Source organism: Callorhinus ursinus, unplaced genomic scaffold (assembly GCF_003265705.2).
Source record: "Callorhinus ursinus isolate GAN/ISIS: 27379988/994484 unplaced genomic scaffold, GSC_fseal_2.0 scaffold35, whole genome shotgun sequence".
NCBI lineage: Eukaryota > Metazoa > Chordata > Mammalia > Carnivora > Otariidae > Callorhinus > Callorhinus ursinus.
Window position 1 is genome coordinate 5,870,659 of NW_027397097.1, and position 14,588 is coordinate 5,885,246.

Sequence of the window (14,588 nt, forward strand, 5' to 3'; positions counted from 1 at the left end):
TGTGTTGGTCTGTCTGTGATCTCATCTCCAAGCAAGCAGAGGGCCTGTGGTGGCGTTTCCATGTGTTCGTGTATCTGATGCCCACGACGGATGTAATGTGGGTGTGCACACGTGTAGGCACACTTATGTTTGTGGGTCCCGTGTGTCCCCGTACTAGGTCTGAGCCGATTCTCCCCCGCCTGCCCGAAGGCCTGGGAGGCTCCCAAGTCAGGTGGAACTCCCTGGGACTCATCTCAGCTCCCTTCCCTCCCTGAGCCAAGAAGATGAAAACGTTTCTAGCACTTTCTAAAGTTTCCATCAGGGAGTGGAAAAGTCATCAGCTGACGAGCTCAGGATGACAAATGGTTGCCAGACCTGCTATTCCCGCTCCTAGGTTGGGGTGGGCCAGGGCCTGATGGGAGCCAGCAGGAGCTTGAGAGCTTCCCTTCCCTGGGCTCCTGGCACTGAAAGCCCTGCGGTGCATCTGCCGCCGCCAGCCAGATCTCCTGGAGCTTATGTAAGCAGGGGAAAGTTCCATAAAGGAATCAAAAAGAAGTGTCAGGAAGCCGCAAGTGCTATGGGGGTGCAATACTGGGAGATGGGAAGGAGGTGACAGCAGGGTTTCCTTTAGCGCGTGACATCAGAACTGCCTGCCTGCCGAACGAGCCACATCAGAGCTGAGGCCTGGAGGATAGCAAGGGACTGGGCCAGGGCATTGGGATAGCAGGCGCAAAGGCCCTGAGTTAGAAAGACGTTCAGGGTGTTTTAAGGTAACAGCAAGGAGGTCCCGAGCAGGTGGTGTGCAGTGGAAGGTGGCCAGACAGCCCAGGCCAGGGGCAGGCCCAGGCCCAGAGCAGCAGGCCTCCATGGTAGCAGGAAAGAGTTTGGGCTTGAGCGTCAGAGCAGTAGGGAGACCCAGAGGGTGTTAACCGGTGGACTTTCCTATGTATCCCGTTCGTCTTGTACTTAAGACCTCGCTTGGCGGGGCGCCTGGGTGGCTCAGTCGTTAACCATCTGCCTTCGGCTCAGGTCATGGTCCCAGGGTCCTGGGATCGAGCCCCACATCGGGCTCCCTGCTCCGTGGCGGCCTGCTTCTCCCTCTCCCACTCCCCCTGCTTGTGTTCCTGCTCTCACTGTGTCTCTCTCTGTCAGATAAATACATAAAATCTTAAAAAAAAAAAAAAAAAAAAAAAAAAAGACCTTGCTTGGGCTGCCAGGTGGTGGGTGGAGAGGCACAGTGGATAGGGGAGTGGTGAGCCGCCCCTGCTCCGGGGCGGGAGACATGTGCCCAGGTGGAGCCCTCGGGTGGGGGTGTGGTGGAGGCAGAGCCCTGGGGACTCCAGGACAGCGACTTCCACCTTTCAGAAGGAGGATGGCGAGGCCACCCCCGAGGAGAGAGCTCTGGAGGAGGGCCAGGCTGCCAGGTGGGGCTCCTGAAAGGATCTGTTGAGGGACAGCGAGCGCTCCACAGCCCTGAGCTCCGGAGCGGAGGTCAGGCTGAGGCCCTTGATAGACGTCAGCAGCGTCTGGGTGGGAAGGGAACCCCCACATTTCAGAGCCTGGGAGAGGCACGGGGCTGGCTGGCGGGGAGCCTGAGGAGGGTGAGTTGGAGAGGAAGGAGCCCAGCTGGGAGGCCTGGGGCATGTTTCTGGGAAGAGGGAGGGCAAAGGGGAAATGCTCCCGAGCTGTGGGTCAGGTTGAGAACGTAAAACCGGCCCGCAGATCTAGTGACACGGATGGAGGTCACCGGTGACCTTCACAGAGTCTTCTGGGCGCGTGGGGGTGAAAGTCAGACTGCGGGGGCTGGGCAGGGAGTGGTGGGTGAGGAAGTGAGGTCACCGTCAGCAGACAGGCCTTCTGAGAAGTGCGGCTCCCGGTGGGGGCGGGACCTGGAAGGCTGTAAGGCAGAGGAGGCCTGCTGTGTAAGGCCCAAGAGAGGCGGGCTGGAGCAGAGCACCTTGATGGACAAGGAAAGGACACGAAGGGCCACAGCTGTTCTCCCGCAGGTGGCTGAGCCAGGGTGCTGTGGCACACGGGAAGGCCCTGGGCCACACCGCGTTCCTCACCCCACGCTGCTGCCCAGCAAACTGTCCACACAGACACTGTCTGCGAAGCGGAAGGACCCTGGGCTGCGTGGAGGACTTTCTGTGAGCAGAAGCTGCTTCTGCACCCACGAGGCTGGGGTGGCCTTATAAAAAGGGTGCCCCTGTGTGTCCTGCACCCTGGTGGGCACACCAGTGTGGGCCCACCCGCCCCCACCCCTGCCCTGCTGCGCTGGACCCTGCTCTGTGTCAAGGGGAGGACACTCGAGATGGCCTTGGGGCACCCTGACAGCAGGTGGAGAGGAAACGGCCTCCGTGAGCAGCTCCCTGCCAGTAGCCCCGGCCCCGCCAGTCGGGCCCCTTGAGCTGCTTCAGTGCTGGTCTTTTCCCAGGAAGCCCACGAGTGTCCCACACACTTCTTGTCTTTGAGAGATGGGGGCAGCCTTGGGTGGGGGGCCGTCCTGGAAGAGTTGAGGGGAGCCAGTCGGAAGTTCTGATGACAGAAAACCCTAGTAGGGCTCAGCCTCCACACCTGCAATGGGCCCGTGGGCCCCAGGACCTTCTCATTTCTAGGAAACTGTCATTTTCAGCCATTGGCAGCACCTGGCCGCCCTGCCCTGGGCCCTCTGTGGACTGGCTCCTGCCTGAGAAGAACACATCGCAGTAACAGCTCCCCCGCCACCCCGCCCTTATTGCCCTCAGGGAAGGACACAGGGTCACACAGGACCGAGGACAAAGGGAAGAGCCAAAGTGCCAGGCAGGCACAAGCTCTCTGAGGATCTGCCTCATTTGGCCCCTGACATGTGCGTGTCCTTTGATCTATAAATTCCTCATCTGCAGAAAGAGTCTGAACGGCGACAAACGCCCAGCCACTTTTTTACCAGCGCATCACCAGGACCCGGCTCAGAGTGGGCCGACTGCGCGTGCGCAGCACCTGTGTTGCGATCCGGATGCCGTCGCCAGGGACGTGTGTTTCTGAAGTGCTCCGACCCGAATGGAGAGCGCAGATCAGAATGAGAGACCAGCCAGGCAGCGTGACTGCAACCACAACCAACGCGTCAGCAACAGGCTGTCTCTCAGCAGTGGGAAGAGGTGACTATTTAATCGCTGAAGAATTGTGTATGTTCCAAGTTTTCCACATTGGGCAGGTGATAATCTTATAATCAGAAAAAGAACAAACCAAACTTCAAACAAAAAAGGCTGAGCTTTGGGGGAAATTCCTCTTACTCACCCAGGTTTGATGTCCAGAGGTGTGGGGAGGGACCCAGGGAAGCCTGCCTTCCCCACCAGCCAGTAGGTCTCCTCTACACCCTTCCCCTGGAGGAGAGAGGACAGGGGATTAAGCCCAGCTTCGCAGGCAGAGAGCAAGGCCGGAGGAAGGGGCACAGTTCCCAACAGCTCCGTGCAGAGCAGCCTGGAGCCGGGGGTCAGACTGTTTGGATCCAAATCCTGGCTCCGTCACTGGCTAGCTGTGTGGCTTTGGCCAACTTACTTCACCTCTCTGTTCCTCAGTACCTCATGAGTTGCTGTGAGGATTACATGCATTAATATTTATCTGTTAGAGAAGTAACTGAATAATAAATCATGAATTCTATGACCAGCAGGTCTGGAATGCTAAGATCCCAAGATGCTATGATCTGTGATCTTTCCCAAACCGTCGAAGGACCCCATTGCCTGGGATGGGGGTACGGCTGCCTGGAACTCAGGAGTAGAGGGGGCATTAGGGGCACTGGGGCCAGGGCTGGCTGGCCCATGGATTCGGCCACGGATGGGTATTGCCCCGTGGAGCCCCCAGGCCATCCTGAAGAACTGTGGTTGGTGTGCTGTCCTCCCCACCCCTTCTCCGCATTCCCCTCTGGCATCAGAATCCTCTGTTCCTCAGGACATCTCGTGCCTCCTCCCCCAAACAAGACTTATTCCGGCTCACTCTCCCATAACCTCCATAGTAAAGGTTTCCACATACGCCAGTGCTCACAGGCTGTGTGACTGTGGACAAGTTGCTACCCCTCTCTGAGCTGTACCCTCCTGCTCTGACATTTCACAGTGTAATGAAGTGAGTTCCACCGAGCGCACAATTTCTAGGGCCTGGTCATAGTTCTGGGCCTTTAAATGTCTGGGCTGCTCCGGTCTTGCCACCAGGCCTGTCTGTACCTGAGGAGTGGGGGCAATGAGAAGAAGTGCGGTAGGAAGAAAAGTCACTCACTCACGGGAACACTGAACCATTACCTTTATTGAATGTTAACATTGCAAAAAAGAATGCAGAGGTGCTCATGGGCAGGTATCACCCAGTGTCACCCTGCAGCAGCAGAAGGAGGTCGTGGGAGGGGTGGGTGCACAGAGAGGTATGAGAGCTACCACTGGGGAAAGGGAAGATGGGTGTTCCCAGGGGCGCCTGGGTGGCTCAGTCGGTTAAGTGCCTGCCGTCAGCTCAGGTCATGCTCCCAGGGTCCTGGGATCGAGCCCCACATCGGGCTCCCTGCTCGGCGGGAAGCCTGCTTCTCCCTCCCCCCCACCCCCCTGCTTGTGTCCCCTCTCTTGCTGTGTCTCTCTCTGTCAAATAAATAAATAAAACCTTTAAAACAAAGATGGGTGTTCCTGGGTCAGGGCAGGCTTCCATGAGAGGCGAGATCTGCTCTAGGGTTCTGAGGGATGAGTAGGAACCCGACAATGTTATGGAGAAAGCACAGGTTTTAGAGCCATCAGATCTGGGATACAAGCTAATGTGACTTTGAATGAATCACTTTGCCTAATTTCATTTCCTCAACTATAAAATGGGGACAGTGAGCCTTCTTTCATGATTGCTGTGGCAATAAATACGTTAATGTTGGGCACCAGCCTGCTGTCCACATATGTCATCAGTAGAAGTAACTTCTCAACCCTGGCCCTTCTTCCTGTGAGGAGTCAATGAGGGAGTGGTTCCCAGGAAGAAATGTTTTTTTTTTTAGAATTTGGGGAATGATGAGGTCCATGAGGTCCAGGTGATCAGGTCCATCCTCGACTACAGACAGAGCATTTCCTTCTCTATCAGTCAAATGAGTAAGAATCTCTCCGGCTGCCCACAGAAACTGGATTGGGGGGGGGGATTTTTCCATCAATTCCAGGAAAGAAACCTCCCCTACCTTTAGCTCTGCCTGGCTTCTGATGTCAGTTCTGTAGCCTTCGTCCAGGCTGAGAAGTGTCTGGACTGTGCTTCTGCTGACGTGAATTCTGTATGCTGACAAGAAATGTAGCAATCAAGTCACCACCTGGTGACAGCATACCTGGTGTTTAGTAATATCATTAAGACCTGTAACAGCCCCAGGTCCAGCCAGTAATGCACACAATTCTGATTCCTACAACACCCTTCACCTGACCTTCCTGTCCCTCTGGTAGACTTGGTCACTAAAGTAGAGGCCTCGAGGAAAAGCAGATTCCATAGATCGAGTGTTCAGAGGAACTCAAGATGAAGTCAGAACCCATAGGAACATAATTTTCATTTATAGGGAAGTCTGTGAAGGCTGAGTCAGAGCAGATAAGCTGTTATTTTTCTTTTAAGAGCAAGACTCTCCACGAGGGCCAGCACATCTAGTCATGCAGGATATGTACCAAACAACATTAGGGAGCACATGACTTCCATAGCCAGAAGCAGAGGTCCTAGGACTCCAACTTTTACACCTGCTCTAACTAAGCCATCAGAGTCGCCTCTGCTGCCAGCAAGGGCCTAAAATGGCATTAAAAAATTGAGAGGGGTCTCCTCGTCGTAAAGATGTGGAAACCAAGGCCTAGAGGAAGAGTATTTTGCTCGAGGACACCAAGCAAGCCAGTGGCAGACAGGGCTAGGACCCAGGCCTCCTGCCTCTCAAGTCATTGTCTTCTCTCATGAGATCATCACAAAAGCCCCATGGAAAGTTAAAAGAACCAGTGACATACATTATCTCCATGTAGTTGTTTTACTGACAACTAAGGTACACTGCCACCAGGTGGTGGTTTGGTTACTAAGCACTGTTTCAAATAGCCAGGTTGCAGGGGTCATTGAGAGTCCTCACCCAGGCAAGATAGAAATATAAGACACTCACGCAGTCCTGTGGACTCCATCCGGGATGCAGTGTTAACAGTATCACCAAAGAGGCAGTACCTGGGCATGGTGAGACCAACGACCCCTGCCACGCAGGGCCCTGAAACTCAAATGTGCCCAGTGAGTTCCAGGAGGTCCTGGACCCAAGAGAGGTTCCCATGGCGGTCTTGCCCTTCCCCATGCCCCCTCTCCACCCCTGCTGTCTCTACCCCACCTCCTGGGCTCCAGCTGGGGGTGAAGATGAAGCTATATGGAGTCTCCAACAGTACCCAGAGAAGAGATGATATCTGTGCCAGGCTCTGGGCCGGGGATAGGGGGACACAGTTAAATCAGAGCCAGTTTTTGCTCTTGGGGAGCTCCCAGCCTGGTGGGGGGGGGCATGTAAGCTGTGATCAATGTTGTCAGATGGAAGCATCAGAGCTGTGCCAGCCCAGAGATGGGGGTCTGACCCAGCCCAGAGGACTTTCTGGAGGAGGTGGTGCATGAGCTGTGTCTTGGAGGACGAGAGAATGAGTGGGCAGGGAATGGCAGGAGCCCAGGGCAGAGAGCCCACCTGTCTGTGGGAAGCGGCAAGCAGCTGAGCATGGTTGGAGTGGCAAGGGGGGAAGTGATGGGAGATGAGGTTGGACGGAATAGCAAGGGCCTGGGAGGCTGTTGGGGGGGGGGCGAGGAATTTGAATTTTTTCCTGCAGGGGGAACATGGAGGGAGGAAGGGGTGGGGGCCTGAGAAGCATGTATTAGAGACCCCTCGGTCTCTCCTAGACCCATCCCAGCAAACATTTCGTTGTTGGCAGAACCACAGAAGGTCTCTGTCCTGCCTCTTCCATCAGACTATCAGCTCCTTGGCATGGCCTCAGATGACTCTGACAGAGGCTGAGACAAAACATGTGCGTGTATGTATATATATGAATGAAACTGAGCATCACAGATTCTTTGACTTATAACATCTCAGAACCTTCAAATAATGGAAGAAAAAGAGGAATGTCAAATTTTCTATCGTAGAGCTTTAGACTCTCAGAATGCCAGAAGCACACCATTGGGGTTGCCCAGCCCATGTCGGTCTGGCCCGTCGCCCCCACGGCCCCCAGTTTGTACCTGAGTGCAGGCCAGCCCAGATGTAAATGGGCACATCGGGCGCATGCTTCATCCGGAAGCCCCTCACAGAGCTGAGGATGTCCGGGGCCATGTTGGCTATCTCAGCTGCGTGCCGGCTCCCGTTGCGCCGGGGCAGCCCTGAGGCCACCATGTAGGCATCCCCAATGGTCTCCACCTAGAAGCCACAGCCTTCACACTCCAGTGCAAGAGCACGCCCTCGCTGGACCGCCCCAGAGCCCAGACAAGGCCCTTCTGGGGAGCCCTGACCCGCCCCTCGAGTCTCTGGCCCACGGTGCCGTCCCTAGAGGCCCTCCCGCCCCAGGTGCGCTAGCGACAGTTAGATCTGCGCACTTCAAGTCGCCTTGGGTCTGAAGTGGAGCTGACTGTGCCTGTCTGGTCTCCTCTGGCCCCAGGCCGTGACCTGGCGGCAAGACCTGGGCACCCCGCCTGCACGACGCCACAGCGACAGATCAGGCCTTCATCTGGAGAGGAGCACGTGCGTATTGGATGCATATATACCCTCCCCCGGTGGTGGGGGGGGAGCTTTTGGAAAGTAAGTACACCTAGTATGCCTTCCAAGGTGTACTAGAAAAAATGTAGGTTTGGGAATCATAGAGACGTGGGTTCAATCCCTGGCTCTGCCGTTTACCTTGGGCAGACCATTTCACTGTGCGAGCCTCAGTTTCCTCTTAGGTGGAATGCACATTAAAGATAAAGTATTAAAAGAACTAGGCTTTGGTTATCAGAAGGGAGGTGGCTGGGGGATGGGTGAAACAGGTGATGGGGATTAAGGAGGGCACTTGTGATGAGCACTGGGTGTTGTATGGAAGTGTTCAATCACCAAATTCTACACTTGAAACTAATATTACACTGTATGTTACCTAAAAAAAAAGTTTTTTTAAAAGACTTTATTATCTGAGAAAGAGCACGAGCCGGGGGAGGGGCAGAGGGAGAAGCAAGCTTCCCGCCGAGCAGGGAGCCCGATGCGGGGCTCGATCCCAGGACTCCAGGATCATGACCTGAGCCAAAGGCAGACGCTTAACGACTGAGCCACCCAGGCGCCCCCCAAAAAATTTTTTTAAAGGAACTAGGCTCATTATAGTTGCTCAATGGATGGAGACTTCCGTCACCACCACCATCATCATCATCATTTTCTTGGCTGATGGTGTTGGAGATGAAAGAATCCCAGAATCTCAGAACTCAGAGGGACTTTAAAGGCCACCCGTCTGCCTCCTCAGTGGCTGGCCTGGTCTGCTTGCATCTGTTAATAGGAAAGTCCCCCCTTCTAGAGGTGGCTGCTTCTTCCTCTAGGTAACTCTGGTTTGGACCCAGATGTGTACTGTGGCCTTCTCTGCCACCAGCCTGGCCAGCCAAGGTGAAGAAGGCGACTCTACCTCAACGCCCCCCCCTCCCCCGCGGCCAAGTCTTTCCCTCTCCAGGCTCAAGAGCCCAGTTCCTGCACTGCATCTCCTGCAGCCAGCAAATACTTCCCGGACCTGGGGAGCAGAGCTGTCCTTCTGGTGCTGCACATCTGCTCTCCCTCAGCACCCGGTGGGCAATAATAATTATAATAATAATACATCCCCCGCCCACAGAGGGCACTGTAATTCAACAAATCTTTCCCACATTTGCTGTGGACTGTGCCCTGCTCCCTATGCCCCCCCAAACCTCTCCCCGACCCAGGCTGTCTCTACCCCAACATCAGGCAGTGATCTGCCCTAATCATGCCACATTCTGTTTAGATAATTAAATTTGCTCCCAGTGGGCTGGCGGTGAGGAACTCCCATGACTTACAGAATTTCCTGACTAATTCCTAACCGTTGCTCCTGGTGCCCCATGCTTCCGCCAATGGGAACGTTTCTGCCAACCGCAGAGACACTTAGTGCTTGCTTGATGGCCTGGCCCCTCTGCCTCAAATGCTCTCTCTCGGTCCCTGTCTGCTGAGATCCAAGCCCTCCACCAGCCCAGCTCCCACTTCATCGAGTCTGTAAAATCTTCCAGGTCACCAGATGCTTCCCTCCTCGGGGCTGTGAGCTCCCCCTCCTTCTCCATCACCTGCTCTTGTCCACCCAGCGCTGGTGGGCTGGCGGTGAATGTGGCAGGGGTCAGGGACATGGCTACTCCCCCACTGTGTACATTTTCCACAGAGGAAAAAGACCTCCCACCCCCCCATGCCCCAGGAGGGAAAAATAGGGGTGAGGCTTTCCCTCACCCAGCTTTCCCTCTGCCCACCCACTTCTTCCCCACAGGAGGAAGAACCTGTGATCTGCCTGGCAAGTGTGGAAGGACTAAATGCTTAAGAACTTGGATAGCAGCTACTACATGACAGACGCTGTTCCAAACCCTTCACAAATATCAGTGCATTAGATCTTCGCAAGAATCTTACCAATTCACAGGGGGACAGCAGGCCAGAGAATTAAGTCACTTGCCAATGTCACACAGTGCAGATCTGAACTTGGTCAGTCCAGCGCCAGAGCCCGTATGCTGTGCTGCCTCTTGATACACAGGGCTTGGGCCCTTTCCTTCTATGTTTTGGGGAGCGTGCCTGCTGTGTGGGGTTTCCCTCTGCTACTGCCCTGCACGTGGTCAGCACATGCGTATCAGTCAGCCCCGCCTTCCCAGAGGCAGCCCCGGAGACCTACAGCTCGCTGGCCCTGCTTCTAGCCGCCAAGCGTACGGCTGCAATTCAGGGACAGTGCATCTGCTCTGGGGACCCAGCGCTGCCTCAGTTGGGTGACCCAAGGTCCAGACTGCGGAGGAGGAGCATGGTGGTTTCTCTAAGCTGTTACACTGACCTCTAGCCCTCCATCTGCCTGCCACCTGAGCTGGGAGAGTTTGGTGTCATTAGTAACCACCCCTACAACTCCAGTGACAGAAAGGTGACCAGGCACAGGCCCAACTTTCTAAGAGCTTGGATCCATAATCATGATCACTCAAAGACTCCTATGATCGTGGGCACTCAGCCGCAAGCAAGGGTATACACAGGTATACACAGGTGCGGTCCTTTTGCAGATGGGAGAACACAGCCAGAGGAGAAGTGAGGGCAAAGGTTTCCACACTAGCAAACAGAGATGTGAATTCCAGCTCCACCACTGACTTGCTGTGTGACCTTGGGCTAGTTACTCACCTCTCTGAACCTGTGTTGCGTCTGAAGGGATAACGGCCTCTGCGGGCCATTGCAGAGGTTCATGAAATCCCCTGTGATAGTCCCTAGGTTGGGCCAGTCCTCTGTAGAGGCTTACCTGGCACTGGCCCCACCTCCGACCCCTGCCCCGTTCTGTGCTTTCAGGGGGAGGCCTCAGCCCCTGCACATGGTGGTGCTCGGCAGCATCGGCATCACACTGGTGAGTGAAGGGACCATAGCACTTCCTCTCACATTGCTTGATCGGCGAAACCATGCCAAGCCATAGGCACTTTCCCCTCTGTTTTACAGATGGGAGCCTGAGACTCAGAGAGGTCAAGTGATTTGCCCAGGGTCCGCTTGGCAGCATGGCCAAGGCTGGTCTCACCTGCGGGGGCTGAGTGGCTGGGGTAAGGCCTCTCTGCCCCTGTAGCCCACATGGGCTCGGCGCTGGAGCTGCGTCCATAAAGTGCTCATTCAGTGTGCGCTGGCAGGGGATCACAAACCCCATTGGAACCAGGAAATGATCGCCTGGCTGCCTCCCAACCCAGACCGGATTAAAGAGCAGTAACCAGATCCTGCTGGGGACGGAGGGGAAACTGAGGCGGATGGCGGGAGTGATGACAGACACGCTTGCACATCGTCAGCCACAGGCTGCCTGCTTCCCCACATCTGGAGGGGTGTGCGGGCCTTGTTTTATTTCATATCATTCTGCCAGAAAGATGCAGACCTCTTGGCCAGAGTTCAGAGCAGATCAGAAAGCATGATTCAGAGCTGGGAGGGACACATGTGTGAGAAAAGATTAGCAGGAGAGGAAAAGACAAGGCCAGGGGTGACTCAGGGCACATCAAAGCCTTGGGGCTCAGCAAGATGAGATGAGAGATGAGGCATCTTTTCTTGGGGCCCACGGGGCTAGGGCAGCTCTGGAAGCAAGAGGGAAACTCAGCCAGCATGAGAGACAACACCACCTCCGAACCAGGGGCTGGGGCAGGGGTGCGGGTTCTCAAGCAGGGAGCAGGAGGGAAGCTGCGTTCTTGGAATGTTGGTGGCTCGGGTCTCTGAGGCTCCGTGGGGGGCAGTGTGGTGTAGTGGACAGAGCCGGGCAGCGGTGGTAGGCATTGCAGATTCCTGGCTCTACCACCTACCGGCTGTGTGACCTTGGGCAAGTCACTTTCCTCTCTCTGGGCTTCAGCAAGCTCCTCACTCAGTCAGTATCGGTTTCCAGAGGACCTACGATGTGCTGGATATTGCCAAGCACTGGGGACAGAGTGATTTGGGTTCGAACCATAAAGTGTGGCTGTGCTATCCGGGGGTAGTTAAGAGAGTACCACACAGGAGCTCCTAACCATGTCTGGGAGGGGAAGGAGGCTAACCTGAGACCAGGGATGAGTAGGAGGGAGCCAGGTGAGGAGGAGGGAGAGCAGTGTCGCAGGAGGAGGCAATCACACGTGCAGAGGCCTAGTGTCTCCGAGAGCAAAGCAGGTGTGAGGAGTGCAGAGGTCTGCATGGAGTGGCCAGAGATACCATTGGGGAGGTAGGTGGTGCCAGTTCCTGGAGGGTCTTGTAGGCCACTATGAACCTGTGGCTTTCTCCTGAGGATGTCCATGTCATGAGGATGGTGAGCCCCTTGAAGGTGGGGGGTCTTGGGATCAGAATGCCCCAGTTCAAATCTCAGCTCCGCATCCCATTGGAAATACGTAATTAGATAAGCCCCTTAATCACCCATTTCCTCCTCTATACATTAGGGGCACTACTACCTACCTCACAGATTGTTAGGATGGTTAAATGGATTAGTACGTATAAAGCACTTAGACTAGTGTCCAGTATACAGTAAGCACTCAATAAGTACTGGCAATTATTGTTGTTGGGATACTGTACGTAGTGCCATCAGCAGACTGCCTCTGAAACTTCCCGCCCAGGCCTCCTGTCCGTCCTGGCTTCCACCCCAGGGCCTGGCCCTCCCCTGTCCCTGCCTCCCTGGAGGGCTGTGGCTGGAAGGGGACTGTGGGTCGCAGAAGAAGGCTAAGGCCAGTGGAGTCTGAGTATGGCGGTTTCCGGGGAGCTCCCTCCCCATCCCATCCCCACTGTGTCTGAAGCAACCCAAGGCCTCCAGCAAGTGGATGAGAATAAGGGGCAGGATTGGGGTGGGGTCCCCACAGCCAGCAGGGAGGGATAGGACGCTTGTCACTTTTACAATCTCAGTTTACACAGCACTGCTTCAAGAGGGATAGGATCCGCCCATCGTCTGTAAACCCCCAGGGCTGGGGTCATCATTCCTGTTTTATAGGTGAGGAAACAGAAGTCCAGAGAGAGGAAGCCATTTGCCCGAAGCTACACAGATGCTGGTGGCCAAGCTGGAACTCAAACCCAGGATGGAGAGATGCACAGGTACTAGATCATGGAAGGTCTTGACAGCTCTGCCCCTGCTCCTCTCTCCAGTGTCCCCCAGCCACCCCCCCCTCCACCACTGGCCCACTTCATGTCTGGCCATTTCAACCCATTCAGTACTCCTCATCTCACTAGCCCATGCTCTTAAGGCTCGAGCTTTGGCACGTTATTCCTCCATGGCTTGCCTGAAGCAACCACACCCAGACTGGACAGCACTAGGAAAACAGCACCTCCTCCAGGAAGACTTTCTTGCTTTTCACTCGACACATCTATCCCTAGCTGGATTGGGGGCCCGCTCAGCCTCCTCTGCCTGCCCTGATTATCACCTTGACTCTTTCATCTACAGCACTGAGAGCTCCTGGAGAGGAGGCACAGGAGATGACTCCTCTGTTGGCTCTTGCCCAGCACAGGTGGAGTTTATTTCCGCCCCCTCTTGAATCTGGGTTGGCCTTTTTTGTTAAGTAAACTCTATGCCCAATGTGGGGCTCGAACTCATGACCCTGAGATCAAGAATTATATGCTCTACTGACTGAGCCAGCTAGGTGCCCCTGGGTTGGCTTTTTGACTTGCTCTGACCAATAGAATATGTCAGACATAGCCACATGCCCAATCCCAGCTAAGACCTCCAGAGGATTCTGTGCTCCTGCCTTCTCTCTCAGAACCCTGCCACACCATGGGAATGATATCAACCAGCCTGCTTGAGGTTGACAGACCATGTGAGCTAGAGCTGTCCCATTCAAGGTTCCAGAGATGTGAGAGAGCCCAGCCAAGATCAGCAGAACTTTCCATCTCACCCACAACTGCCCACAGATTTATGAGTGGTCCAGCTGAGTCCAGAGAACTTTCTAGCTGACCTATAGGTTTGCGAGCAATAACAAATGCCTATAATTTTACACTACTGGGTTTCGGTATTATTTGTTACACGGCAATAGCTAACTGATAAAAACACACAGATAAATGACCAGAAGGGAATGTATGACACAAACGCAGCGGTAAAGGAAGGAGGGATGTGATACCAGCCTCCTGGTCTCCTCACCTTGTACACATCGTGGCTTCCCAGAACAGCACTGAACAGTGTGTAGAGGTCGTTGAGCAAGCCTACCACCTCAAGGAGCTCACTCAGGGCTGAGATGATGGTGGAACCCACAATGTCACTGAAGTATATGGTGACCTGGTCAAAGTACTCTGGCTCCACAGCTGCCCCCATTTTCAGAGCTTCAGCCACAGACCTGAAGGAACGGGAAGGACCAGAGTCACAAAGTGGGAGGACCCCCTTCCCACAGTTTGGCGGTGAGGGAGGGATCTCGGGAGGAAATTCCTGGGTTGAGCATCAGGGGATCTGGGTCAGGTCTGCTTGTGTGCTGGCTGCCCTCCAGCAAATACCTGTCCCTCTCTGGACTTTACTTCCTCTGAAGTCAGATGGGGGACACTGCACCCTCTCCTTGCTCTCAAGGGAGCGAGGTAGCAGAATGAATACTTAAAAGTCCAGCATAGTGCCTGGTACATATAAGGGCTCTGTGAAAATGTGTTAGATAAATAAACAATGAATAAGTTGAATGAATTTAGGGAGCCCAGATTTACTGAGCATTTACTCTGTCCCAGGTCCCAGGCTCAGAGCCACTGAGGCTAGAGGCACAATCGAGTCCTAAGGGGCCACTCACAGTGGGAGCATCTGAGAGAGCAGCCTCTCTGTCTTCTACCTCTCCAGCTCCAGTTCTTCAGTCCGCTCCTGGATCAGGTCCTCCAGGTTCTGGGAATACTTTTCCAGCATCCACAGCATAGAGTCAGCAACACTGGTCTTCTTGCCTTGATTGATGCTTTTGAACTGAAAATGGAACAAAAATCCCAATTCATCCACAAAGGTCAGCACACTCGCTCTCAGGTTGGAAATCTCAGCCACAGGAATGAA

The 14,588-nt window shown here is 54.7% G+C and overlaps 1 protein-coding gene across 1 annotated transcript in view; it reads right to left on the reverse strand.

Moving 5' to 3' along the window:
- LOC112806341 (guanylate cyclase D-like) overlaps positions 1–14,588 on the reverse strand; it is a 54,991-nt gene that overhangs the window by 16,078 nt on the left and 24,325 nt on the right. The window contains 6 exon segments of the mRNA XM_025848626.1: positions 3,253–3,338; positions 5,141–5,235; positions 6,077–6,175; positions 7,171–7,345; positions 13,716–13,908; positions 14,341–14,504. Coding sequence (XP_025704411.1) covers positions 3,253–3,338; positions 5,141–5,235; positions 6,077–6,175; positions 7,171–7,345; positions 13,716–13,908; positions 14,341–14,504 — 812 coding nt within the window.